The sequence below is a fragment of the Diceros bicornis genome, chromosome 23 (assembly GCF_020826845.1).
Source record: "Diceros bicornis minor isolate mBicDic1 chromosome 23, mDicBic1.mat.cur, whole genome shotgun sequence".
NCBI lineage: Eukaryota > Metazoa > Chordata > Mammalia > Perissodactyla > Rhinocerotidae > Diceros > Diceros bicornis.
The window spans coordinates 371,048-398,880 of NC_080762.1; the positions used below are offsets into that span (position 1 = coordinate 371,048).

Below are 27,833 nucleotides of genomic sequence, written 5' to 3' on the forward strand. Positions count from 1 at the left end.
CAGGTGGGACCCTATCGTGGGCCTGACTGAAGGTTTGGTTAGACGTGGCGGCCCGTGCGCAGGGTCGGCTGTGGTCTGAGGATGTGGCAGGATGTGTGGTCGGAGTGAACAGCACTGGTGCTCAAGTGGAGGCGGAAGGGACACAGGTCGAGAGCATCCTGACGGCTCTTGTTTGGAGGGAGGTTGTCTCTGAGTTTGGGAGTGAAGGCGGGAGTGAGGCTTCAAGGAAAACCCGCAGCTCTGGAACACCCAGGGCGGTGTGAACGTGAGGTAGATGTGGCGCAGAGACGAGGGCCGGCCAGTGGGCTGTTTCTCATTTTGCCAGGTGGTCGGGGACCAAGAGGAGGAGGAACGCGGGCCCCAGGTCGCTGGGGCTGAGGAGCTGGGGCGCTGAGCCAGGCTGGGCTGACTGCACACAGTTTGTACCGAGGAGCAGGGTGACGGGGGGCATTTTGTTGTTTGAAGTCGGGGGATCAGAGGGAAAGGAATGCAGTGTCTAGGAAAAGAGACTGAAAATGCGAAGTAGGGAGCAAACTCCTTCAGGCCACGACAGTCGTCAGGAGGCAGGAGTGAACCGGGAGAGGGGAGACTGATGAGTGAGATCTGAGGGGAAGGAGTGACGGGGGTGCGGTGGGGCAGCCTCGCATGTCCCCCACTGGAGGGAAGGCTTGCCCTGCAGGGAGAGGTGGTCTGTCACCCTGACCTGTAGTTAGGGCACAGGCAGCGGCCCCCTCGCTTGTCTGAGGAGCACCCCCAGGTGACTCCCGGGCCCTTTCCCCAGAGATTCTGTGTGTCTGGGGTGGGACTACCATCGGGGTCTGTATTGTAATAAGCACCCCCAGATCGCCGATGATCGGGCAAGTTTGGGAAACACTAACATGGGACTTGGGTGTCCAGAGGCTGGACGCCGCCCTCTGTAATGCTTCTGCTCCTTGGCTCCTGACTGTGCTGGCGGGAGCAAGTACAACAGGCACGTCTGAACCCTAACCCGGAGCTTGTTGGAGAGCGTGGATGCTCGACTGTTTGTATTTCATAAGATACCCTCAGGAGCTTCTGCTGGCTCCTAACCCAGTCTTGGCTGGTCTTTGAACCCAAATAGGTCTTTCCGTGAATCCACCCGTCTCTACCGCCTGGGGCTCTGTGGAAGATGGGTCGCTCTGTCCTGCCGCCTGCTGGCCAACCACCAGCAAGCCAGGTTCACACGTGGTTCTCAGTGCAGCGTTGATGAGGCAGAGGTCTTATTTCCAATAGAGCCATCTGCTCTCAGTTGAAACTGTCACACTTAGTGTTGCAAATATGACAGTTTCCTCTTCTCTGGAGCTGTCTTCCAGCTCAGGTGTTACGATGTTAACAACACCACATCTTGACAGATCAGTTTGCTGTGTCAGTCTCAGAAAGAGTGGTTTTGTTTGCTGCACGTCTGTTCCGTGGACAAATGATTCTGGCGATTCGAGGCAGTACAGAAAACAGGTGGGATTCCAGCTCCAGAGAAGGAGATGGGAAATGACTCTCCTCTCTTGGGATCAGTTTATTCTCAGCGTAGCTGCTGTTCATCTTTGTCGTCATCATTGTTGTTTTAAACTGTGTCTGGCCCTGGGTCCCAGCTTTGCCAATGACCTAGACTTGACATCTCATTTCTGAAAATCCCGTGGAGGCCCCGTTGGGCGCCGGGCCGCCCGGTGGTAAACGACGTAGCCAGCATCACAGTGGGGCGTGCAGCCTTTCAGTTCTTTGTTTGCTCGCCTGTAAGATGAAAGTGCATGGCAGGATGGTCTCTGAGGTCTCTCTCGGTCCCGAGCTTCTGTGACATGAACAGTCGGGGTGCGTGTGTCTCAGTTTCCCCGGTGACTATGGGAGGCAGTCTCCGCCTGTCTGGGCCTTGGGACGGGTGCTGGGCTTTCAGGCCCTGGGCCTGCTGGCACTGATGTGTTGTAATGGAAGCTTCTGAGGAGGCTAATTCATGCTCTGCCTCTGAGGCTCTTTAGACATTTTTAAAAATTACAATTGGAAAAATGTCAGGTTTCTTTATTTTTCTCTTTCTTTTAAATATTATCGATTGGAACACAGCTCTCGAATTTAGCTTAGCTCTATCTATAAACAGAATGTAAACTTTCTCAAAGATTGGTGGTTCTTAACTGGGGGCAGGGGCATACCTTATGTAGACCACGGAGCTTTTTGAAAACACAAGTGCCAAACACAACTCCAGAGCCCGGTCTACGCATGACCTGCTGAACAAGAATCTTCTGTGAGACGATTCTGATGTTTGCCGCGGCTGAGAACCAGGCGCTGACACGGTTTCCCTTGGCCTGACCCCTCCTGTGTCTCTCTGAGCAGCGCTAGGCCGGTGAGCATTGGGGGCATTACAGTGTCGAAGGCTCCGTGCTCAGCTCTGGACTCCGGGTCCCGAGAGATGCTCACTGACCGTCCCCTCAGTGCACATCCGTCCCCCAGCTTTACCAGGCTGGTGGCAAAGCGTTTTGCTGGACTCGTGGTGTCTAGTTTTGCGTTACTATGAGGCCGTCCCTTAGATGCATGAATTAGATTTTGGACTTTCCTCGGACGTCATTGTACTCTCATTCTGTAGAAGGCGTCTCTTCTGGAAATGGCCGAGCACATGCTTGTGTATTAATTCTTCTTAAGTGATGGCACGTCCTTAAGTAGCCTGCTCTAATTCCCCACGTGCTGACTAAGCGGTATTGTACTATGTGTAAATTAAAGGTTATTTGGCACCATTTTTTTTCTTATTTTGAAATGTAGCTTACTTTTAATCTAAGCAGTTACTTATCACTATAGTCAAAAATGTGTATTTTATGGGGCTATACAGTAACTGGTACTTTTCTTCTGTGTTCATTTTTTTTCCCTAGGAAAATTACCAGCAAAGTAAACTTTAAAAAATGTCTGAACACATTCTGAGTGTGTGTGTGTGTGCGTGTGGTTTGCTGAAATTTGGAGTTTTCTATTTCTTTATTTTTTAGCTATTTTAAATAACTGTCATTACTTATGAGGTAAGGTAGCTCAGCTGTGTTATTTTTGTAGTAATTCCTTTTTTAACTCGTCAGGATTTCACGCTTTCCTTTGAACCATTTGTTGCTTCACGTCATTTTCAGAAGAGAAATGTGCCTGACGACTGTGAGAATGACCCAGGAGCGGTTACTCGAGAATTTTGTCTTCAGAGGTGGGCTGGGGGCCCAGTCCTTTCCCTCACAGGCCTGGCGTTGAGGGACGTGACCTCTGTTCCAGCTCACCGGCCCCTCCCTGTACCTGCAGGTGAGATTTTAGTCACTGCTTCTGGCCTCACCAGGCGTCTCATGCACCAGCCACGTCCACGTGGGGGCCTAAGATCCATGGCTTCCTCTTGGCGGCTGCTGCTGAGATAACCGCCGGTTACCGACTGCTAACATGCCCGCATTCTCTTAGTTTTCGTTAACAGCCTGAGGCAGAAAGTCCCTGGAGCCCTTGTCTGCAGGGTGTGGGCACGGGGAGGGCGCGAGGGCCTGTTCACTCAGGGGCCCTGTGAGGCAGCACCGCCATGGTTCCCGGGGCCTCGGGAGAGGATGGGGGGAGCTGGGGGAGGAGGAGTGGAGTTGCGTCTCCCCCACTCGTCCCTTCACGTGTGCTGCCAGTCCACCCTCCGCGGACGGGGTCTGGTGTTTATTCTGTAGGGGTACTTCATCCTTCTTGGAAGTTCTTTTTGGTGGCGCATTTTGGAGTGGCGTATTATAGCAACAAAAGTTCTCCTGATTTAACATATCCGTTTTTGACCCTGGGGAACAAGTGTTTCGACCAAAAATTTTTGAATGTCTTAAGTGGTTTTTAGGCCTTTTGTTCTCTAAATTTCTCCTTATCAAGATGAGTTTATTACTTGAAGCTCTGACAAGTGTGTTTGCACAGGGACAGCTGAAGTCGCCGTTACAGATTGGATTCCCCATCCAAATGGCCTTTTTACTTGGAGATTTTGATGACTGTTGGCAGAGCTGGCCGTGTATGTGACTGTAAAAATGGCTGAGCTGAAGAGAAAAACATATAAAGATATTTACACTCTGTTTGTTGTGTTTTCATGTGTTCCAGAAAGCTTAGATTTGTAAAGACTTGTAAGAAAACACTCTTATGCAATGAATGAAATTTTAATAGACACAGTTTATGAGAGAAACACAACAGGCCATGCCCTTAAGCAGATTTGCACATTGACTATAGAAGCTTAGAAATCAACTTTTAGACACATCCTGCTGTGAAACTTTCCTTTAATTACCCGAATAAGGTTGTAGGAAAAGGGTCAGGTGAATTGGTTTATGAGAGGTACCAAGTCCGTAGTTCTTTTTGTTAATTTTATATTTTATAAAAATAAAAAAAAAAACTTTCAAAATGATTTGGGCAGTATAATACCATTTATGAAACTTATACAAAACAGTACTATGTCTTGTTGATGAACACACTGGTATGTAGAAAAAGTGTGAAAAATATATTTGTGAGTGATAACACACCAAATTTAGAATAATAGCTACCACTGGGAGATGGGGACAGTGGGGAAGATTGTCTGTAATATTTTATTTTTAAAAATTGAAGCAAATATAGCCAAATATTAACTATCAAATCTGTGCTTATTTCTCTCCTTTTCTCTGTTAAAGATAATTTTATTTTATTTATTTAATTAATTTTTTAAATGTTTATTTATTTATGTTTTCCCCCAAAGCCCCAGTAGATAGTTGTATGTCATAGCTGCATATCCTTCTAGTGCTGTATGTGGGACGCAGCCTCAGCATGGCTGGAGAAGTGGTGTGTTGGTGCACGCCCAGGATCCGAACCCAGGCCGCCAGCAGCGGAGCGTGCGCACTTAACCGCTAAGCCACGGGGCCGGCCCTGTTAAAAATAATTTTAAATGAAAATTAAACATTAGATGATTAAAAATTTTATGTTGTATGTTTAGCATACAAATTATGGAGAAATAGAAATGCCAAAATAAAAAAATTTAAAACCATTTGTTATGCTGTATCTCGCTGTGACATCCTCTGATGGTATTTTCACTGTATCACTCAAGTCCATGTGTCTTCATTTGGTGTTATATCTATCCTTGTGTCTGATGATGGTGCATTTTCAGTGAAATTATGAGTAGAGATTTGAACTCTGCATATTTATTTGAAATTGTAGTGTGGTGGTGTTGAAGCTGGTCATTTTCAGACTTTATTTTTTTCTGTGTGTGAGGAAGATCAGCCCTGAGCTAACATCCATGCCAATCCTCCTCCATTTTTTCCCCTTTTCTCCCCAAAGCCCCAGTAGATAGTTGTATGTTGTAGTTGCACAGCTGTCTAGTTGCCGCATGTGGGACACCGCCTCAGCATGGCTGGATAAGCAGTGCGTCAGTGCACACCCAGGACCCGAACCCGGGCCGCCAGTGGCGGAGCGCCAAGCCACGGGGCCGGCCCCCCAATTTTCAGACTTTAACATGCATAAGACTCGTCTGGAAGCTTGTTTAAATGTGGATTCCCAGCATCTTCTCCAGAGGTATGGGCTGAATAGGATCCCGGAATGTGCTTTTTGAAAGAGCCCCCCAGCCCCTGACCCCCCCAGGTCCAGGGTGATTCTGGAAAGGTGTCCTGAGGCACACGTTCTGGGAAACACTGGTGTGAGCTACCCAGCTCTGAGCAGCATTTGGACTTTCGCTTTTGTGAGTGAAGTTCTGTTGACGCCCAGTCATCCTGATGGCTTTAGTATCTGGCTGCTTTTCTGCCACATGGCGGAGTGAGTAGTTGGAACAGAGACCAGGAAGCTGGCAAAGCCTCAAGTATTTACTGTCTGGCTCTGTACAAAAAGGCGTGCTGACCCCTGTGTGTGATCCCGCACCTTGTGTGGGCAGTCGACGCAAGTGCAGGGAAGAAGCTGGTGTCTTCACCGGGAGAGGGTGAGTGTGACGATGCAGGCGGCCACCTGACCTCTTCAGTGTGACGAGCACTGATTGAGCCTGACTGTATGCAGGCACTGTGCGCACTGTGACAAAGCCTCGGTTTTCCCACTTGGGCCGATTTGGGTGTGATGGGGTAGGCGGGCGTCTCTCTTCCTGGGGTGCTGCGGGGACACATGGCCAGACACCTGACGGTCTAGTCCCTGCGGTCAGGGCTGGTGTCCCGGGAATCCTTAACCCTCAGCGACTTGTCCAGCAGGCGCCGGAGGCGGACAAGATCCAGAAATAGGCACCCCACCTCGGATGAGGGTTGTCTTGCCTGCCCCGGGCACGCTGGGCTTGGCCACATGCCGTGCTTCGCCAGTGGAAGGTCAGCGGCATGGTGCAGGTGAACTTCGCTCTTTGGTGCTATTGTCATGAGAAAGGTAACGTGGGCTGGCCTGCCGGTGCTCGGAGGGGCAAGAGAAGCACCTAGGGGCCCCCTAAAGTGACCGGCTGCCCCATGTGCCCAGGACTGCCCCCATTTTAAGCAGGTTCCATGTCCTGGGAAATTCCTGTCTCGGGTGTTGTGGGACAGCCACCTAGAGCAGAGCCACCCTGAGCCACGTCCAGCCTGGATTAGCTGACCCCCAGATGACCCTCGGACTTTGAGAAATCATAAGTGATTGTTGTTTTAAGGCACTGAGTTTTGGAGTGTTTGCTCTTCAGCATAGTTAAGTGATACCGTGTCCAATGAACATTTCGTATTTGAAGTGACACAGCTCCTGGTAGAAGTTCTGCAGGTGAGAAAAGTCCAGCAGATGGAGGGCCTTAGAGGATGGTGAGGGCTGGCATGGGGGGCACTGCAGAAAGAGGGAGGCCCATTTCCCTGGGAATGGCTAGCCCAGGTGAGAGACCTGTGGACCAGGGCTGTGGGCACGGGCGAAGGGAAGGCCACGGTTTGGGAATCAGGCGGATCTTCCTTCAAACCTCACTCCTATGCCCAGTAATGTGGGGACCTTAGACGAGTTCCCTTATCATTATCCTCAGTGTCTGCGTCTATAAAATGTAGGATGATCTGTGTTCCACAGGGTTTTCTGACAGGGAAGCCCGTGGTTTCTGCACTGACCTGTCAAGATGGCGGCTAGCAGTCAGGAGGGCGCTGGGACTGGAGACACGTCAGGCGTGGCGACAGCTCCTGTTTCAGAACTTCTGAGTTTGCTTTCCCCGACTTGTTCTTCTTAACTTTTAATTTCTCATTCATTTCTCTCAGTTATACACTAGGGGAGAGGGATTATCTGGGTTTGTGGAGATGGAATGCTCGGGTGTAACTGAGATTACTTATTGCGTTCATCTGCATGTTCTCAGTAATTTAAAAATGGCTCTTCAGATTACCGCCACTTAGGCAAAAAAAAAAGTAGCACTTTTCATCACGTCGTGGCCTAACTCACCCCAAACTAAAAATATTTTCATGTGTGGGGTCAGGGGGTATATGGGAAATCTCTGTACCTTCCTCTCAATTGTGCTGTGAACCTGCAACTGCTCTAAAAAATAAAGACTACAAAAAAAAGAGGAAGAGCTGAAAATAATTTCCAAATTAAATTTTTTTTCAAACAACCAGAGCAGGCGTTATTGGCTTAAAATTGAATTTTAAAAAGTAGAACCTTGCAACTTCTAACCTTTTGAAATTTTTTCTTATGAAAGCAAGTCACGCTTATATGACAGACTAAAAGTTCAGAAAGGGTGTGAGGTCACACTGTAAGTTGCCAGCCCAGTGTCAGCGACTGGGGATGCTTGGTTCCAGATCCTCATTGCGTGTTTTCTGTCAAACATTCTGTAAGTTGCCAATTGTTGGTAAGTGTAAGATTGCAAAAAAAGCCTGAGAAGAATTCTTACAAAATGAGCAGAAATACTTAAAGACATAGCAGATTGTGAAACTCTCCTTGGCGCCCCCCTGAATAAGTTTCCTACTGTAAAAAACAACCACAAACTTGGTGGCTTGAACAGTCCTGGAAGCCAGTCCTGGAAGCCTGAGACCGAGGTGTGGGGGTGCCGCGCTCCCTCCAGAGGATCCGGGAGGTCCTCCTCCCGCCTCTTCTCGGGCGGGGGGGTGCTGACACTCCTTGGCCTGTGGCTGTGTCTTTAGCTTCTGCCTCTGTGGTCCCATTGCCTCTCTCTCGTGAAGGACACGTGGGATTCCATTGAGGGCTCACCCGGATAATCCAGGGTAATCTCTGGTCTCAGGATCCTTAATCATGTCTGGATTCCCTTTTTCCATAGAAGACAACATTTACAGGTCCCTCCCTGCTCCTGTTACTAATACTAAAAAAATTAGTCACTATGGGGCTATTAATTTTCTACCAACTCGTTGTTTTTACCAAATTATCATGTTGGCCAAATTTGGTGGTATCCTGGAGCCAGCGTGTACTGGCTGTGAGAGCCAATTCTTAAATTTTCAGGATTTTGGCAGGCTGGTTGTGAAATTGTTGGTAGCTTGAAATTGGCCATGGTGGTTACACTGAGCAACTACGACAAATCAGGGCTGCCCACCCCAGAGAGCTGGTTTACCAAGACCCCCCTGACTGGCCCAGACCCCCTACACTCGTCCTGAGTCCTCACCTGAAGAGCCCTCTCAGCCCCAGGGCTCGGCTCAAGGCCCCTGCTTGTTCCTTTTATTTCCTTCTGGGCTTTCTGTTGAAAGTGGCTGTGTGCATCTCTCTCTCCTAGGATACACTTGAAACTCCTCTAGGGCAGGGCCCCATCCTTTGTGCTTTAGAACCAGCCTGTCTGGCTGATCTCCTAGCAAGGGGTCAGTAAATATTTGACTTGAACCCTCTCTCTGGGCTCTTGCCCATTTCTGGAGATACTGATGCTGAGGGGGGAATTGCGAATATCCCCAACACACGTCTTTACATTTCTGTCTCCTTCCTTGTTTGGGGACACGCTTGAATGTGGGTACTGGGTGCCACCAATTAATGAATTTTAAGTGCTTTATGCCCAATTCTGTTTACTCGTATTGTGAGAAGAAAGATTTGTCTGGTTCAGTGGAACCACTGCTGGGATCAGCGATATCTGACATGTGTTCAGCAATGAAAGGTGGCTGAATTGGTAAAATGTCTGTAGAAAACCAGATATATTCAGTGTGCTCCAGAGAGCCATAGAGAATATAGTTTTAAAGACAGAGCTAAATAGAATAAACCCTCCGGAAAGTCATTTAAGGCTGACTGAAAATTCTTTGTCTTAAACATGTACCAGGAAAAACTGATATAAAATGTTTTTGCATGGCCATGGAGCAGCTCGGGTCACGTGGTGGAACCCAGGGCCCCGGCCTGTCTGTGTGGGTCACGGGGGTTGGGCTGCTTTTCGAGTTGTGGCCTGTTATTGATTGCCCCAGGTTCGGGGCCAATCACTGGATTCTGGAGTTTTGGTGGATGGAAGTGTGCAGATAGCCCAGTTATAACCCTCTTTCTTCTCAAAGTGGAGCAGGTTAACTCTATGAATAATGAAATTTTATTATTAACCCTTTAATTCAGATTATATATAGTCAGTTCAGATTATACTTTTGTCTTTTGCAATTTAGCAGTAAAGGAATGGTTGCTATAAAAGTCTAGTTATTTCCGTGCCCTGAAACATGTTAAGATCAAAGTAGAGGTGATATGGAAGTGACTTGATGGTTCTGCTGTTCACTCATTCAGCCAGCATTCCTCCAGTGCTGGCAGTGTTTCAGGCCCCGTAAGGGACTCGAAGGTGGAGAGACGAGCCCCAGCCCTTAGAAGTGTTAGTCCAGTTCTGTGCTGGCCCAGAGGGGCCTGTGGACCGGCACCCCCCAGGCCCCAGGAGGACTCAGAGCTTCAGGCCACACCCCAGACCCGAGGAGACTGCACGGTAGTGAGATCTGTGATTCCTGTTCATGGCAGTTTACGAAGAACTGGTTGAGTAGGTAGAAAAAATAATTACAGTGTCACTGGAGAGGCGCCGAGTACAAAGGAGATCTTGGTTCAAACATTTGTTTATTTGGAATTTTATTTCAGTCTCAGAGTAAGTTCATCCTTGGTCATCTCATGTCAGAAGAATCTCCAAGTCAATGTCCAGTTTTTGGGACCATCTCGTCTGAACCCCTTGGATGGGGATGCTGTCTTGGCTAAGGTTGGGGCAGAGTTTGCATACTTGGTTATTGACTGCTCACCAAGCCTCCCACAGTCCACGGTGTCCACCAGCAGTGGCTCTGTCCTGGGCAGCCTTTGTCCCCTCGCAGACTGACCACCTGGGGTGGAGAGCAGTAATGTGTTGCCATATTGCTCTGGTATCAGGTGATCCCATGGCAACAGTTTGGCTGAGGCTCAGATATCAGTGCTATTGAGGATCCTTTTCAGACAGGAGGACATTGAAAGGTGGGGTTTAGGCTTGTGATGATCCGTAAATACAAATGTTAATGTTTAATCTTTCCATTTGAGGGAAACAGCGCTGTTAATTCCATTGAAAGGTTTCTCTTCTGACTGTTGACACTAGAGCTTAATGGAAGGGCTTTGCTTCTCTTTCTTTTAAATATTGAATCCATGGTGAGTGAGGGCATCTCCGAGGAGGTCATTGGCACTGTCTGTCTTCTGTGACTCCTTCCTTGAGTCAGTCAGTTGCTTAAGTCCTAAAGGGTGGGGGTGGCCGAGGAAGGATTTGCTGTTCTGTGGGAGCTGACTTGCTGAGGCCCTGGGGGTGATAGGTTTGTTTTGTTTTTGTTTAGTGACAAGTGTCTGGGTCCAGCTGTTTTCTTCTAGATATTGAGATAAGGTTTCATCATCAGTGTGTACAAATTACCTCGTAGAGAGTTTGCCTTTAAACCTGCTCCTGAATTATTTACCAGAGATGGCGGTTGGAAAATCTCTTGTCCCCTGTCCTGCCAGCTCAAGGTCCCCGTGGGTCGCAGGTGATCGTGTGGTAACCTGATCGGTGTGCCCTCCGCTTGGAACAGGACTCGCCTCACGACTGCATGTGGGTTTCACCTTGATCTTTGTTCATGAGCCTTCTGTGTGTGGACCGACCCTGCCAAACCTCCGGCCCCTCGAGGCTCCAACCTGTCGACGGGTCCCTGCTGGTTTCTGACGTCAGGGTTCTGCCCCCGACAGTCTTCCTTCCAGGTTTCAGGGAGGGTCAGGGCAGAAGGTGCCCAGGGAAATTAAAAGTCACAGCGCTCGTTTGTGGCCTTTGAGGCTGAGAAACTGATGGCACTTGAGATTAGTTCCTGCTCTTGGCGGGCATTTTACACAGATGGCAGGTGGCGCAATTACATGCCTGGGTGGGTCGAGGGGTTTGTCTAATCCCATATCCTGTCATATTGAACAGTTTTTATTAAATCAAAAACTTTCATTTGAGCAAAACTTCTTTCTAAGGATGTCGGTATATATTGAAACATGAAATATTGTTATCTTTTGGCAAGGACCTTCCAAATGTATTCAGTGTATCCATTTGACTCTGTAGAAACATACATAAATCTTTGCAAATTAGTGGGTATTTGGCTCAGGAATTCCCAAAGAAGATGACTCTGGAACTTCACTTATAATGTATTCTGGTGCCTCCCAGTTTGTATAGTTCACTTTTATTTAACGTATTACTTAAATCATTCCTGAAATAATATCGAGTAATTTCTTGTCCCTTTGTCGGTGGCGATGGGTGAATTTCCTACCCCCTCAGGTGCTAAGAACTTGATATGAAGGAGGCAATGGTCATAGACCTGGTGAGATCCATCTGAGGGTCATCATCAGAGGCTGCTCCTCAGCCGTTTCAGCCCCTGGACTTCCGTCTCGCAGGTCAAGGGATGGGGAGCCGGCGAGGGGCATCTGCAACAGTGCCCTTCCACGAAAGCTCTGTGTTTCGTTCTGTGAGCGCTCGTCGACTCCCACTAACCATATAATTTACACGAAGTTATTTTTCCGATTTCCCGACGCCTGGAGCTCAGCTGGGGCCAGGTGGTAGGAAGGGAGCAGTTATTGGCACGTATGTGACAACAGGAGTTTCATTTTGACAGCCTGACAGCGAGAGGGGAGAAGGAAAGCACAGCCCAGGGAGGGAGGCAGAGAATCTGTGCACAGGTCTGGGAAGAGCGTACCCTGTGGTAGGTTTTCAGGGGAAAAGTGTTATATTAAGGTGTTTTATTACCTTGAAGATTATAGCTGAAGCTGTTTGAAGAAACTGGTTATGCTCTACAAGCGGGATTTTCTACTGCAGGCTTACTGTGGGGATTGTAACAGACATGAATAGTAGTAACACACATGACGAGCATGCAGCGGAGCCACGACCCTGCTGTGCGGGAGGGTAAATGTGCGTGGTTCTTGGGTTGATAGTCCAGACAGTAAAAATGTGTGGTTCATTATAGTTGTTAAATAAATATAGTTTGAATGAATGTAATAGCTTTTCACACAGCCCACTTATGATTTTCTAAGCTGATTGGAGTAATATCTAACATGGATAGTTAAAATCTAAATATTTCCTCCAAAGCTGATTTAAAACATTATGTTCTATCTCTGCCACATAGGAACTCTGATCCGGTTGTAAAAGTAGTTACTGTTTTACGTAAATGAGGGTATTAATAATCAAGGCCCAATATGACAGAAATGTGGACTAGCTGGTAGATGGAGAACTGGTTATTGTGCAAACGTATCCTTGGTCCTATGAATAATGGGAAATCCATTGAGTTTCTTGTACATCCAGCCTGAGTGTGTACTTAGTTTGAGGGAGTCATGAGTCTCGTCCCTGATTGGACCCAGTGTCCTCTTGGTTGCTTGTCAGTGAACGTTCCTCGAGCTCCTCCCTCAGCTTTCTCCCAGATGTGTACGGGGACAGGAGTTACGAGGAAAACCCACTGGTACTGATGACACAAGTTAATCTGTGCTGTTGTGTGTGGTGCATGCGCCGAGGAGGGCGGGCTGGGAAGAGCATCCAGCAGCACTTCCTGTATCTGGTTATCTCAGAGCTTAGATGTTCCTAAATTAAAACGTAGCTGCAGGATGTGGACATCGGAGGAGACTCTTGTGTTCCTTCTTTGGGGTCCATGGATCCTTAGAGAATGAGTCCCTGTATCTCAGGGGGTCCCATGGACCTCTGAAACGGTAAGCAGGATTTGGGATGTTTATATATTTTCTGGCACGAGGGTCTTTTTTTACTTTTTTAGTTTATATTTTGATCCTCAAAAGTGTCTGGCTCAGAAAGAATACCGGATATGTGAACTTGGGTGTTAGCCGCTGGTGCTCTGCATGACTGTATCATTCTCGTCCTTGTAGTAGTGAGCGAAACGGAGGTGTCATTCCAGTTTAGTAGCTGAAACAGGCCCAGCCTGCTTGGCGATGGAGCCAGCATCCCTGGTAAGTGGCGAGGCTTTGGACCCCATGGTGTCTGATGCGACCTGGTCCCGTCACTGACTCTTTTGTGTGACACTGGACTTGTCACATACCTTCTCTGGGGCTGAACTTCTCTCTCTGGAAGTCTAGGGCTTTAAACTGCACATCTCTTGAGGACCCATGTCTGTTGCCCTGGACGGTTCTGTGGCTTCGCCCTGTTCCCTGCCGTGGTTTCTGAGGTGGTGCCAGCTGTCCATCCCAGGGGCTCGCCCAGCTGCTCTGTTTTCCTTTTACAGATGTTCCAGTCCTGGTAAGCTTGGAGGCCCTTTTTCTTAAAATCTCAGTGGATTGCAGTAGATGTATGACACAAAATCCTGCTTTTATTATTTTTAGTGAAACTTCATTTTCTACTGCAATTTGTTAGTTTTAATATATTTGCTCACTGCTGAGTAAAGTGAAGTGGACCCGGGTCTCTGCTTGTTGCTTATTAGCCTGGCTCTGAATAACACGTGTGTGTTTTGGGGTGGGGTGGGGGCCGGTGCTGACCCAAGTCTCCATGGTGAAAGTTGCAGGGACTTTGAACTCCCCTGGGACCGTGGAGTCAGGCTGGCCTTGGGTGAAATGCTGCACCCAGGTGCCTTCCACTGTGGCTCTGGATACTTTGCTGCCATGATTAAGGATTTACGTAGGAGCCTCGGGGCCAGAGCCTGCAGCCAATTGCTCTCAGACGGTGGTTCTCCGTGATAGGGTGCGCTTTCAAAGCTAGAGAGGAACGAACCCCAGGGGTCCTCAGCACACCTCTCTAGCTGCTGGTGGAAGACGGGAGAGGCAGCGGGAGGGGCAGGGATCCTGCGTTTCACCTCTGCCGAAAGCTGGGAGTGAAGTGGTAGCTGGGTCAGTTCATTCTCTTTGGAAATACATTTCCTCCCATGGTGACATTCCTTAACTACTCTGGGAATGCTGGATACGTGTCTATAACCATATACTCTTTTAAAACCCCTTCTCAGAGTCCCCCTTCAGAGGTGTGGTCTGATAATTAAGTTCTTTTTCTATCCTCAGAGCGTGTGTTCTGCACAGACGTGCGTTTCGGTCGCTTTGCTGGAGTTCAGAAGTTTGAGCCTCCCCTGGAGTGCTGGCTGCGGGAGGCGGGGTTTCCTGTCTCCAATGAGGAGCCTCCCGGGTCAGGAAAGCCTGTCGTCGTCCACAGAGGCTTCCTCTGTGATCCGGGCGGTAGCCACGCAGCCTGTTTATTGTTTGTGGAGCCCTGTGGTCCCGGGGTTCAGGGCCAGGGGGAGGGCGTGGGGTTCGTGACTGCGCTGTGCCGGACGAGCGAGCCGAACTCTGATTTCCCCGTCACCTGTGGGTGAACTTGAGACTGGGCGCCTGGGCTGACGCTGAATCTGCCTCTCCAGCCCGGGAGTTCCTTCCGCCTTACTCTTGCCCTCGTGGGGAGACGCCTGGGAGAGGCGGGGGACTCCCGGACGTGATGCTGGGCGCACACCAAGGAGCCTTGCTTGTGTTCTTCGCCAAGTCCTGACAAGTGTGCCTGAAATGGACACCCTGCTTCCTTTTTTACAATTGTACTTTTCTTTGTTTTTATTTTTATTTTGGGGGGAGCTGTGGACATCCCTGACCTAGAAACCAAGTACCACACTGTGGCTAGTGTAAAAAAATATATATTTTTTCTTAACCCCTCGTTTTCCTTTTCTTTGTAATTGGGTGATGTAGAAGCAGTCTTTCTGCGTGAAGCGTGCCTCTCTCTCAACACTGAGTAAATGGGAAGGAGCAGGCTTGATTAAAGGACCTGGAACAGTTTTAAACATCAAGGCTTTTTGTTTGTTGGGCTGTCCTTTGTCTGTAGTCGATTTTGATGTGAAAGAAGATGAAAAAGGACGGCTCATCAGGTTCCCTCAGACTCAAGTCCAGCCCGGGTTCTCTCTCACGTGCTGTGAGTTGGTTGAATTTCTCCTCCTTGTCCAGGCAGACAAAGAGGCTGTTTCGCAGTGATGGAGAGCTCTCGGTTTGTGGGCAGCAGGTGGAAGTGGATGATGAAAACTGGACATGCAGAAGCCAGCCGAGAAAAGGTGACTTGACTTTTTTTTTTACTTAAACATTTTTAGAAGTTTATAGAATTCTTTGTTTCTGTCACTGATTTCCCTTCATGATTTTTGGACCCATTAGGAGTTTCGTTTGTTTTTGTTTTGGAATTCAGTGTCATTCGTTTTCTGACATGTCTAAAATAAAAGTGCTCTTCCAATGAGATTCAGCATGAGATCACATCCTTTTGAGAAGGATGAAATAGCTGTTATTGTCCCCAGCACTCTCCCCTCCTCACATCCTCACGCTCACGTGACTCGTGAAAAGTTCGGTGTGAACACCCTCACAGGAGGAGTCGTCGCTCTGACAGCAGTTTGAGGTTGGGATGTGGAGCTCTTTTCTGGAGCAGTGAACTGAGGAGCCTGGGATCCTGGAGGGTCTCCTTGCATCTTTCTTCTAAGAAAATTGATGAGTTACGTGAACGCTTGAATTAAAGAGGTGTTGGGGTGACATCAAGGAAAAGGAACACACGAAGGGCTTGCTCTTGGTATCTTGGCCAAAAGGAGTTCTTGGATTTCTTTCAAGTTCCTTTTCCGACCAACGCTGGTCTCTTGTCAGGGTTAGCATGTTTTGCTTTCCTCAAGGTGAAGACAAACCTCAGTCCTGGCGGGGAAAGGGAAATATTTCAATATTTCTTAACACAGCCCTATTTTGTGTTTAGACTTTCTGAGTTCTTCCTCTTAGAACGTTTACTGTAGAGACTGGATTGTTGGGTCTGAAATGGTTTCTCCCTTCGGTGCTGAGGCAGACCCGGTGGGGAGCCCTGTTGAAGTGTTACAAAGGAGCTGGGTCCAGGCATTCCTCATGGTTGTGTTTCCCTGTTTATCACATTCCTCCCGTGCCAGAAGAAACCTCGCTGGAATCTTTTAGGGATGTGTTCTTTCTCCTCTTTTGGGAAACAAAACTGTGAAATGTGAGAGAATAAACTAAGTTAAATTGTGCTTATGGGTCCAATAATTATATTCCGTAGACTGAGAATTAAGTGTAGCCCTTTTTCATGGATGATGTGTGACACTGTTTGCTCTTGACTGTTAATCTGTGGCACAGAAGGAACTAGTTGCTGCTCTTTGAAGATGTCGGTTGTTCACTATGTCAAGAAGGTGACCAGCAGTGGTCCGCTGATGCTGAGCTTAAATACGCAGGTTTTCCTTCAGATGCAGTGTAATTGCCAGGCGTAGGGCAGGTGCCGTGCCTTCGGCTGGAGTCATGGAGTTGAGTGAGTCCACGGACTTGACTGTTCTAAATCAGGAATAAGCTGTGGTTCTGGTAAATGGCTGGGTTGTAATGTTTGAAGAAACTGTTTGAAGGGTGGATACAGTAGTGCTGTGGTTGCAAGAGGGTGTAGTTTTGATTCCTTTGGCTTTTGCTGAAAGTTGTTTTTTATGACTTGTTTTGTTTTAAATCAACTGCTGTCAAGTTTCTGTTGAAGATCGTGACATGTGAGCATTCGACTTTAGGGTTTCTATGTAGATGCTCCATCTCAGTCAACATTAAAGGGAAAGAGACTGTGGCTTTTCATGTCTTAGGGTTAGTGGGGAAATGAAGCAAATGCTGTACACTTGACTTGTGGAAAATAAAGAAGTCATTGTCGAGAACAGGGTGACTTGTGAAGGGAAGGAAGACGTGTTTATGTAACAAACAAAAGACTGTGCCCCTTATCGCTAATGGAATGGGTACAGTAGCCTCACAAAGATACTGGGCATAATGCTGCACATTTATATGTTCTTAGAAATAGTCGGGCATGGGTAATATTATCATTTCTGACATACGTGTTAGGGGGAAATCCTTAAAAAGCTGCCTGTAGATCAAAATGCGTGGTATTATCTTCTGGTTTCACATTTAACTTACAAAAGAAAATTGTCTCCCAACTTTGATACATTGTCTCAGGGGCATGTTATAACCGATGATCCTTATTCCACATAATTCTTTCCTTGGAGAAATACAGAAGTGACATTCGTTTACACTTGGCAGATCAAAAGAGGAAACATCTTTCAGAAAAATTATGCAGGATTGGAGTTTTTTCTTAGGAGTATCAAATAAGCTAAAACTCGAGCGAAGATTATCAGTCAGCGCTAAGAATGCCAAGTGGCTGTATTAGGATTTGGTTGCAAATAAATATGCACTGAAGACATATTGGTCTGATGGGAATTGTGTAGCATCTTTTTTTTCTTTTATGTCTGTCTGTCCAGACCACATGCATTTGAATCCACTTGCTTTTCAGCTTACTCCGCAACCCCCCTACCTTATATTAGTATTTTTGATTTACACAGGTTTCTGAAAACCTGCTCGCCCTCCTGCCCTCCGCCACATGCCCACACTACTGCCTCGCTTCAGTGGTTCCCCCCCACCCTGTGGGATCTCTGGCTGTGGGGAGTCCGGATCTACAGCCTCCTGGCTTTCTCCCTCCCGCCCAGCAGCTGCTGCAAGGCCAGAGTGCTTGCCTGCTCCCTGCCCACCGTCTCTGGGGTACATCGCTTTGCACAGGTAGCCCACTGAGTCCCTGTCAACAGTCTGGATAGTATGTTGTATAAGACGCACGTTCATTGTATAAAACAGTTCTTTCAAGTTACATTTTAGAAGATCTTTTTATAGTGAATCTTCATGCTGGATTGCTTATCAGTAACATCAAAATAAAGTTTTTAAGTGGTTACCTTCCTGGATATCTATCAGTACACAAACAGGTAGCTTTACAACCTAATGTTGTTACTTATACTCAAGAAGCTAAGGATGAGATTGTAGTGCTTGAGAGTTCTTTGGAGAAACTCTTTTTTTTTTCTTTTTGTGAGGAGGACTAGCCCTGAGCTAACATCTGATGCCAATCCTCCCTTTTTTTCTTGAGGGAGATTGGCCCTGAGCTAACATCTGTGGCCATCTTCCTCTACTTTATATGGGGCGCCGGCACAGCATGGCTTAACAAGCGGTGTGTTGGTACGCACCTGGGATCCGAACCTGCGAACCCCGGGCTGCCGCAGCAGAGCGCACACACTTAACTACTTGCACCACCAGGCCGGCCCCAAGGAGAAACTTTATAGGATAAGACGCTACTAGTGGCATCTTTCCAGCTGGACTAGTGTTTTCCTGAGCCTGAACAGTAGCTGGAAGACCCATGTTGATGTGTCCAAGCAGTCACTAATCAATCGTCAGCCCCTGGCAGGGATCACACTCTCCTGTGCCGACAGTTGTCCTCAGGACGATCGGCCAACAGCAGTGACCAGTTCTTGTGTTCTTGGTGCGGTATGACCCACTCTATGAGAGAAGAGAATGTTTCGACTTAATTAGCCGTGAAAACCAAGGGCGTGAGTTGGGATCCTCTTGAGTATGGACTCAGTGAGCCGTGCGCTCTTCTGCTAGGTGCCTGTGTAGTAGCATGGTGATGTCTAGATGAGACAACGTGAGCTTCTCACGTGGGGTCGTGCGAGCTTGCATTGTGGGAATTCTTGCTGAGCACCACGTGCAGGCTGTGGAGAAGTATAGCACACAGGCCCTGAAGTCCTGGGTTCATACTCAAGTGGAGAAGCAGACAAGACATATAAGAGGTAATTAAAAAGAAAATCCAGGATAACTGTGGAAAAGTGTAAAATGGAGGGCTTGGATGAGAAGGTCTAGGTGAAGATACTTTATCTGGAGCGTTTCCATGTTTTTCATGGTCTTCTGGCTGTTAGCATTGATTTAAACAATATTTAACGTGCTCAGCTTTGTTTCCAGCACCACGGAATGTTCTCAAGGGAGACTAATGACTAGTAGTATTTATTCTGTGCACCCCTATCTGCTCCCTTACCCTTCTCTTGTCACAGAAAATCAAAGAAGAGGAATAACAATGGGGTGTCCTGTCACTGAGGAGAGTGTGTTTTGTTGGATCCCCAGCTCTCGGCTGAGTGGGGCAGAGGCATGATTGATGATCCTGTATTGATAGGTGGGCAGATCCAGAGGGTAATTGACATGCAAAGCCTGGGTTTGAACAATGCTTTCCTTCTCTTCTTTCAGACTTGATCGTATGTACTAACAACATTACCAAATGTGAATCATTTGAATTTCAGTTTCCTCCCTTCCCAGGAACTTCAGAGAATGGCCTTCCTAGGCATCAAGGGTAATGGATAACCCATCCACTAGATAGTCAATTGTTGAACGTGGGAGTGGGCTGTATTTAAAGTAATTTCATCCCAGTGTCCTTGTTAATAAAATAGTTGCAGAAAACAGGATCCTTGTGCATAATTAGATTAGCAGTGATTTCAGATATTACAGTGGAGAAAAATGGCATGGAAGACCAAAAGCAGCCAAGATCCTGTTTCCATGTAAATAGCTGTGATTTACTTTTGATCATGACATCTTTAAAATTATGGGATTTAAGAATATTTTCTTCAGATGGGCACAGGTGTTAGCCTAGGGCCAGTCTTCTTCAGCAAAAAAAAAAAAACAACAAGAGAATTGGCATGGATGTTAGCTCAGAGCTGATCTTCCTCACAAAAAAAAAAACATTTTCTTCAAGGCATTGAAGAAGTCTGAAAAATATTGGCAAATATTGTCAAAGGAGCACCCAAATTTGAGAGTAAAACTAGGTAAATAAGTAATGTTTATTCTGAGGGTCGTTACGTATGTTGGAAAAATAGCTAAATGGAGTTTGTCTTGGTGTGTTAATAAAAGAGATAAGAATAGACTCAGTGCGGAATGTAGTGTTTTCCTTCTTTCTACTGAAGTTGACATTCTGTGCAAGAGACACACTGTGAGTGCCACTTAATATTTTATCTGGTTCATTGAGACTGCCCTTCATAGACCTTGGATTGTTTTGAGGTTGGGGATCTCTGTTGTCTCACTGCCTTGTTTTACTGCAAAAATGATTTCATTTGTTATTAAATAATGAAGTTCTATTGAAATGATGTTTTATGTAATTTTCTTTATTTATTTATTTTAAAAAGTTTTTGAATTTGTTTTGACACTTATTTAGATTACTAGAACTATCTCAGAGTGGTGAGAGAAGCAGCTTATTATCAGAGCCTGAGTTTGGAAGTGAGTAACGTGTGTTCTTTTCTGTTGAAATGTCCTTACTGGGTTTTGAAAAATTTTTTTGAAATTATTCTTTTCAAACAATTATTTTTAAAAATAATTTTAAAAGACCCTGCACGTTAATTAGGATTACTTTTTGTAATCTCTTGCAGTTGTTATATTTCCATGTAATTTCAAGGTTTTTTGGTTTAACTATAATGTTTTCTATCAATTAAAGTTTTTTTAACTACAGTATTTCCTGTGAAATACTTCCATTAACTCTGGTCTTGGCGGTTTTATCTCAAGGAGAGAGTCTGCACCCACGTGTCCCCAGCTGCGATGGGGCCTCCTCACCTCTTCCCTGGCCCTCTCACCGTCTTCTGCTCTTTCTTGTTGCCTCACCCTTATCTCCCTTTGAGCCACCCTTGAGTCCACACCGTGATCAGAGTCATCTTTCTGAAACACGTGTGATTGGGTCACTCTCTGTGGCTCCCCACTGCCTACAGAATGAGGCCCACGCCATGTGGCACAGCCCGAGGCCCTGTGCCACCTGATCCTCCCGTCCCCTGTCTTTAAACTGCAGAAATAGCAGAAGGACTTTGCTCTTTCTCAACTCCAGAACTCTGCGTCTCCCGTCCCTTGCATCCCCACCCCTGTGCAGGATGCTCCCGTCCCCTCCTCTGCCTGTTGACTTCCTGCTTCACTTTCTAGAATTTCTTTAAAACCCTATAAAGTCCTCCCTGGTCCCCTATGGGCAGAGCTGATTGCTCCCTCCCCTGTCATTCTCCACCGCCCACATGCCTCGACCACTGCCTTCATTGTACACTGGATTAAAGTTATTTGTTTACTCGTCTGCGTCTTTAGCTAGACTCCGAACTCTTCGGACAGAGACCTGGTCTTATTTATATCTTTTATCCCCAAGGCTAAGTGCTCAGTAAACGGTTGTTGGCAAGGTGAGCGTAACTCATCTGAACTCTGTTAGCAGGGCTGTTTGCAGAGGCCAGCGTACCAGACAGATCCTCTGAACTTGCCGAGAGCCTGGCAGGCCCTGGAGCACCGTGTGCTCTCTCTGTTCAAGGTGCTGATGCGTGTATTCTTACAAGCGCTCCCAACTCTGAACTCTGTGGAGTGTGGCGGAAGCGAGGTTCCGTGTTTGGGAACGTGGCTTTGGTGGCAGTCTGCTGTCCCTGCTGCTCCGCTCAGACAGGGTGTGGACCCAGCACTTCATAGCAGCGTTTGATCTGACAGCATTGGCCACTAGTAAAGCTGACCTGGTGGACAGAAATGGGGCCCGGTGAGGAGACCAAGCAGCGAGACTGCCGTCTTCTCAGCAGGTTCCCTGCGGTCGTTCCTGCTCCCTCCACCCCGCCCCCCCAGGTCAGCCTGTCTGAACACAGCAGCCTCAGGGGTCACATTGTGCAGCTTCACGGCTGGAGACCTCGGTGCTTTCCTTCTCGGACAGTTTAGTAACTGCAGTCTTTACAACGCTCTGTGAGGCCCCACGTGACCTGCCTGTCTCCCCAGAGCTTTCCAGACTTGTCCCTGTGCCTCCTGGCCTCCTCTGAGTCGCACCAGGCTCCCTGCTGTTTTTAGGACGGGCCCTGACCCGGCCTCCACTCCTTGTAGGACCCCAGCTCTGCGCACTGCTCTTTCAAACCTTTGCGCAGAAGTCATCTCAGTCACCCTGCTTAAAACGGTCCCATCTGACCCTCACCCGACCTTTCTATCCTCATCTCTAGTTTTCTCCAAACACTTAGCACCACCCAGTATGCTAGGTACTTTATGTGTTTATTTTTGGGACTGTCTGTCTTCTGAAACTAGAATTTAATCTCCCAGGCAGGAGAGGTTTTTGTGTTTCTATAGCCAGTGTTTCCCCAAGCCTGGCCTTTGGGGGTGTTCGGTTACGTCTTAGTTGACAGAGAGGGAATGATGCCTAGAGCACCAGGTCAGGATACCTGGACATTTCGCTTCTGTCACCTGCAGAGTGTGTGACCTGGACCAAGTCACCCAGTCTGTCCAAGCTCTGGTTTTCCTCTCTGCACTAGGGGATAATACCTATTCCTCATGCATACGGGCAGGTGCAGCTGATTGTTGAATCGATGAGTGTGTGTTTCATAGATGCTCTATCAGCCTACAAATTGGATCTGGTTGCATTTAATTGTACTGTCTGTGGGGGTGCAATCTCTTCACTCTCAGTAGTCAGTTAAGTCAGAAGATGTCTTTATCCTAGTATAGAATATACTATTCTGTAGAATTTTCAGTATAGAAATAAGTGCTTTTAGAGTACTGTATAACTTAGACAACCCACGTGGAAGCTGTCACCTCCTTTATGTCATCCTTCAAGTTGTGCTGCACCTCACGAAGTTGTCAGTGATGGACCGAGTATATGGCGGTGGCTTCATAAGATGAGTACCATCTAGGTTTGTGTAAGGACTCTCTGTGATGTTCATACTACGACAGAACCACCTAACGACGCGTTTCTCAGAATGTCTCCCCCTGGTTAAGTGACACGTGACTGTATACCTGAGTTTTTATGTCTAATCCTGAGATGGTTAAAATACTAAATTTCAAGTCATCTCTGTCAGTCAACCCACCCATAAGTATTAACAGTAGCTAACATTTAATGGGCGCTTGCCACAGCTAGACACTTAGTAAGTGTGATTGGAAAGCTTGCTTACAGTCAGCATGCACGCTGTGTGTGTACAGAGGTGTGTGGCCTGAGGCTGGGGATGCTGGTTGCAGTGATGGCTCTGAGGTCTGCCCTTCTTCAGCCCTCACCAAACTTCTCTGCACCATTGAGTGCAGCATCGCGGGTGCTCTCTGTCATTCATGGCTGACGTGTGAGGACTGACTAGTCATCAGAGACACCGAGCCAACAATTATTTGCTTCTTGCTGGAACACCTCCCTGTCCTGGACGCATCACATTTTGGCTGTTTAAACGTGTCTGATACGTGGTGAGTGCTTGCCTGGCCAGGCAGGTGTCTGAGACCATCTCCCGGGGAGGTTTGTTAGCGGGGTTCCCAGCTAGTGCACCCCCCACCAATACTGCCCTTTCCTAGACTCATTCTCAGGATCTGGGCGCGTGCTCTGGATTCTTGTGTTTTGAGAGCACCCATTGCCTAGTGACTCGATATAAACCAACACCTTGGGAAAGCCGCATGGAGGAGTGAGTCCCAGATTCAAGGTGAAATGGCTTGAACTGTGAGTGACCTGGAGTGACCTGGTGCACAGGACCTTCCCCAGAGCAGGCACTCATATGTCTCTGGAGTGAAAAGTGACTCTTCCCTGCCATTTCCATGCCCTCCTGTTTTGAAAAAGGCTGTGTTAGGGGCAGTAGTGAATGGGAGACAATGGAAGGAGGTGGCCCTGGGCTGGAGGAGGGAGGGGTGAGCTGTAAGAAGAGGAGAGATGGTGACACCTCTCCACTGTCTTCCCTTTGCTGGCCCTGTCTCCTGAATGGGTAAAGTGATGGCCACGGGGCTCGGCCGAGGTTCTGAGTGTGCTGCTTGCTTGACTAACTGTACACATGTAATGCTTTAGGATTGTTTGTTTTCACGACATAGCTTACTAAAGCTTCTGTATGTGGTTGAAAAAGGCGTGGAACAGGGCAAAGGCCAATCTCTTCACTGGTTAAAAAACTGTTAGTGGAACAAGTAAATTACCAGATTGGGTTCCATGGATGTTTATGCTTCTCGGAAGAAAGCTCATTTATAAGTGAAAGCCATAGGCAGTTGACATTTCAATAAGCCATATCACTTGATTTTTGTCTTTTCAGCAAACCTGAAGAGAAAATGAGAATAAGTAATTGTACTGTTGGTATAGTTCCCTCGCCTCTGTTCCTGGAGGCTCCCTTTCACGTTGTAATTGGAAACGCCCGAGCTAACATAGACGCTGGTGTGTGGTGTTCTGGTTACACTTGGAGATAAACCAGAATGCCCGCCTGGCAGGTGTGTGCTGCTTCAGTCTTGATGGGTCAGGATTCTTTTGAAGCACACAAGAGGCAGGTTGTGAGTTGACTCTGGTGGGGGCTGGTGGCTGGTGCTTGGCTTGGTTGCTGTGGTTGTCGTGACTGGTAGTTATTTATTTACATAATTTTTTTCACAAATAGAAAGTACACAGAGTGCTTTGACTTCCTGGAAAAAGAACTTTGATTTTTACCTTAAAGTGATTTTATTGCAGAGTTGATCAACACACTCTATTCCTACAATAAAAAGGTGTTTTAAGTACATTTTTTCCTTTCTAGCTTTCCATGTCCAATTCTTTGTAATTACATATGAATGCCTGAATGTTGTTCTGCTCTAAGGATCCCAGTTGATTTATAAGCAATTTTTGAGAAACCTTGTTGCATTTGGGGCGATCTTGTGGGCTACTGATGCTTCATGAAGCTGGAGAGGTTGGATTGTCTCTCCTTCAGCATTCCTTTGGGGGCCGGCCCCGTGGCTTAGCGGTTAAGTGCGCGTGCTCCGCTACTGACGGCCCGGGTTCGGATCCCGGGTGTGCACCGACACACCACTTCTCCGGCCATGCTGAGGCCGCGTCCCACATACAGCAACTAGAAGGATGTGCAGCTATGACATACAGCTATCTACTGGGGCTTTGGGGAAAAAAAGGAGGAGGATTGGCAATAGATGTTAGCTCAGGGCCAGTCTTCCTCAGCAAAAAGAGGAGGATTAGCATGGATGTTAGCTCAGGGCTGATCTTCCTCACAAAAATAAATAAATAAATAAATAAAAACATTCCTTTGGGTCATCAGACCTTGGTTACACCCCACACACTGAGGATGTGTTGGTTTATCCAGTTGATCACCAGACCTTGGTTTCATCCCACACACTGGGGATGTGTTGGTTTATCCAGTTGCTCTGTCTTCTTATGTCATTGTAACCAGGGAAAGGTTATGTAACTGACTTTAGAAATCTGGAAGGTTATGTTTCAATTCCAACTAATAAAGATTTGAACAAAAATCCAGTTAGTAAATTTTCTTCTAGTTTCTGAGAGAGTTGTGTTAGGTGTCCCTACAACAGATGATTGTTTGGAATGGGAGAAGAATCTTCTACAGTGGATCTATGGTGTGAATGTTTTAGATTTTTCAGTGCCCAAGAAGTTTAATTATTGTTGTTTTAAGTCAGTGATTTGAAAAAGTTTTGCCTGTTTCCAGAGTAATAAGTACACTTTACATTAGTTACTTGTCCACACAGTGGGTGTATACACACACACACACGTATATACATATATACACGCATATATGTAAATGAAACAAGAACTTTGTGAAACTACTTACGTTTACTGCATGTCTACATGTGATACTCTCTATTTTCTCTTCTGTTTCATATCTTTTCTATTTTACTAGACAGAAAATGTCAGTCCTGACCTACTGAAATGACTTCATGACTCCCTTTGAGGTCACAGCCTTTAGCTTTCAGTAGGCCTCCCTTCTTTGGGTAGGTGTGTCATGCTGTGTACCGGACAGCTCCTTCAGCGTCAGAGGTTACCACTCTGCTGGAGTTTCTGCGGACTGTCCGCTTGTGTATCAGTGTTGTAGAAGGCCTCGCACAGCAGCGGTATCCTGAGATGCGATGCGGGTCAGTGGTGCATCTCAGGAATCATCTGGTCTGAGAACTGACTGATCACCACGAGCACATAAACATCCCTTCTGAGTTCTCTCCTAGGTTTCCCGCTGCACCCCTAACCCGGGACACATTGGTGAATAGAGGGGAAGTACTTGAGAATTAGCAGGGGACAGAGCCACTTCCAGTATGACCCTTGTCCCCTGCGGGGCACTGTGGCAGAGAGCCTGCTGATGCACTCAGCGATACTTGCACCTGCCAGCTGACCCAAGGGAGAGCCCATGAATGGCAGTGTGCCATTCTTCTGGAGATGTCTCTGTCACTGTGCTTGCTGACCGACTGTCCATCCCCCATAGAGGAAAGTTAGTGGGGAAGTTCAGTCCGTTTCACTTTACTTTCGAATTGTTGGACTTTAGCCTGTCTGTATCAGAGATCCTATATCTGAACTGGAAGAAAAGCTGCATTTTCTTTGAAACATAAAGTTATTGTAAAAGAATGGTGATTGTTAAGGATCCTTTTCTACGTTGTGATCATATGGACTACGTGTTAGCTTACTGAGAATGTTCGAGGACTGTGCCTTTTTTGTATTTCCATGTAACAGAAGCTTGCCTCATTCATCTTTCAGAATTCTAAAACAATTTGAAGTATTTTTTTATGAACATCGTTCCCCCCCCCCCCCCCCCCCCCGCAGGGAAAGATTCACCCTGAGCTAACATCTGTTGCCACTCTTCCCCCTTTTTTGTTTCTCCCCAATCTCCCTTACATAGTTGTATATCCTAGTTGTAAGTTGTTCTAGTTCTTCTATGTGAGCTGCCGCCACAGTGTGGCTACTGACAGGCAAGTTTTGTGGTTCTGCTACCGGGATGTGAACCTGGGCTGCTGAAGCGGTGAGCGCCCTGCTTTAACCACTAGGCCATCAGGGCTGGCTCTATGAACACCTTTCTAAAGCAGACTCTGCAGATAGGGTCTGTTTGCAGGTCAAGGTCGACCCAGCACTCACACATGTGTGGTCTCAGGTCATTGCTGTGACAGTCCTGTGAGACAGGCAGGAGAGGGGCATTGCCCTCTTGTGGTGAGAAAGAAGTCCCTAAAAGACTAAGTGACTTGCCCAAAGCCATCTATTTAGTAATGGTGTAGATTGGGTTTGAATCCACTTCTCGTGATTAGTCCTGGACTCTTTCTGTGACATCATGCAGCATCTCTGCTCAGTCCTCAGAGCAGAAGTGGGCCTCGTTTTGATGCCTTGGTGTCACTGTGAACAGTCATTGAACGTTGTAAGAACATGGCGATGCCCTGGGGACGTTGAGGTCTGTGAGGATCCTTGCTTTGGCGTGAAGCTTGTCTCACTGCCTGCTTCTTGTTCTACTGCTGCCCGAAGGCTGTGAGCTTCCTCTTTCCTCCTGTGTGGCTGTTCCTGCCTCTTGTCTCCACCACACTCTGCTCTGGTGTTTCTGATTTGTGACCTTGTGGAGGGTCTGGGCAGTCCAGTTGATTACAACAGTATTGACGGGAGATTATAATGAGATCCTGAGCCCCAATCCTGTGAGTGATGCTATCTGGTCAGAGACCATGTTGGCTTCTTGCTTCTTGCCCATATTTTGAGTGATTGCGTTTGTCAGAAAAGTGATCTCTTGATGAGCGGGATGTTACTGTAATATGTAAATACGTTTTTCCCTTGTATCTGCTGTTGGCTTTTCTTCTTAGTACAGTTGAATAAAGGACGTGTTTGCATTAATGTTACAGAGTCATGACTATATTTGGGCATCCCAGTTTTCTTTATAAACATTAAGTTTAAACGCTTCTATAAAATCACTCAGTTCTCGAGCAGGATGACCGCACTGTCTCACGTGGTGAGCGAGGATGGCTTTGAAGCTCTGGTTTCCCTGTTAAGCACTTGCTCTAATAACGTGGAGTTCTCCCTTGCTCTCTCTTCTCTTCTCTCCATCTGATATTTGGACACCAAATGTATTTTCTTTTTTTTATATGGT

General features: G+C 47.1%; 1 protein-coding gene across 2 annotated transcripts in view; it reads left to right on the forward strand.

Annotated features, from left to right (window-relative positions):
• The first annotated feature begins 14,248 nt into the window (after positions 1-14,248).
• Positions 14,249-27,833, forward strand: part of NHSL1 (NHS like 1) — a 120,635-nt gene continuing 107,050 nt past the window's right edge. Inside the window, exon 1 of one of the 2 annotated variants that reach the window (XM_058566179.1) lies at positions 14,249-15,287. In XM_058566179.1, coding sequence (XP_058422162.1) covers positions 15,086-15,287 — 202 coding nt within the window. In that variant the 5' untranslated portion in view covers positions 14,249-15,085. The remainder of the gene's footprint in view (positions 15,288-27,833) is intronic. The other variant, XM_058566178.1, reaches the window with a different exon arrangement.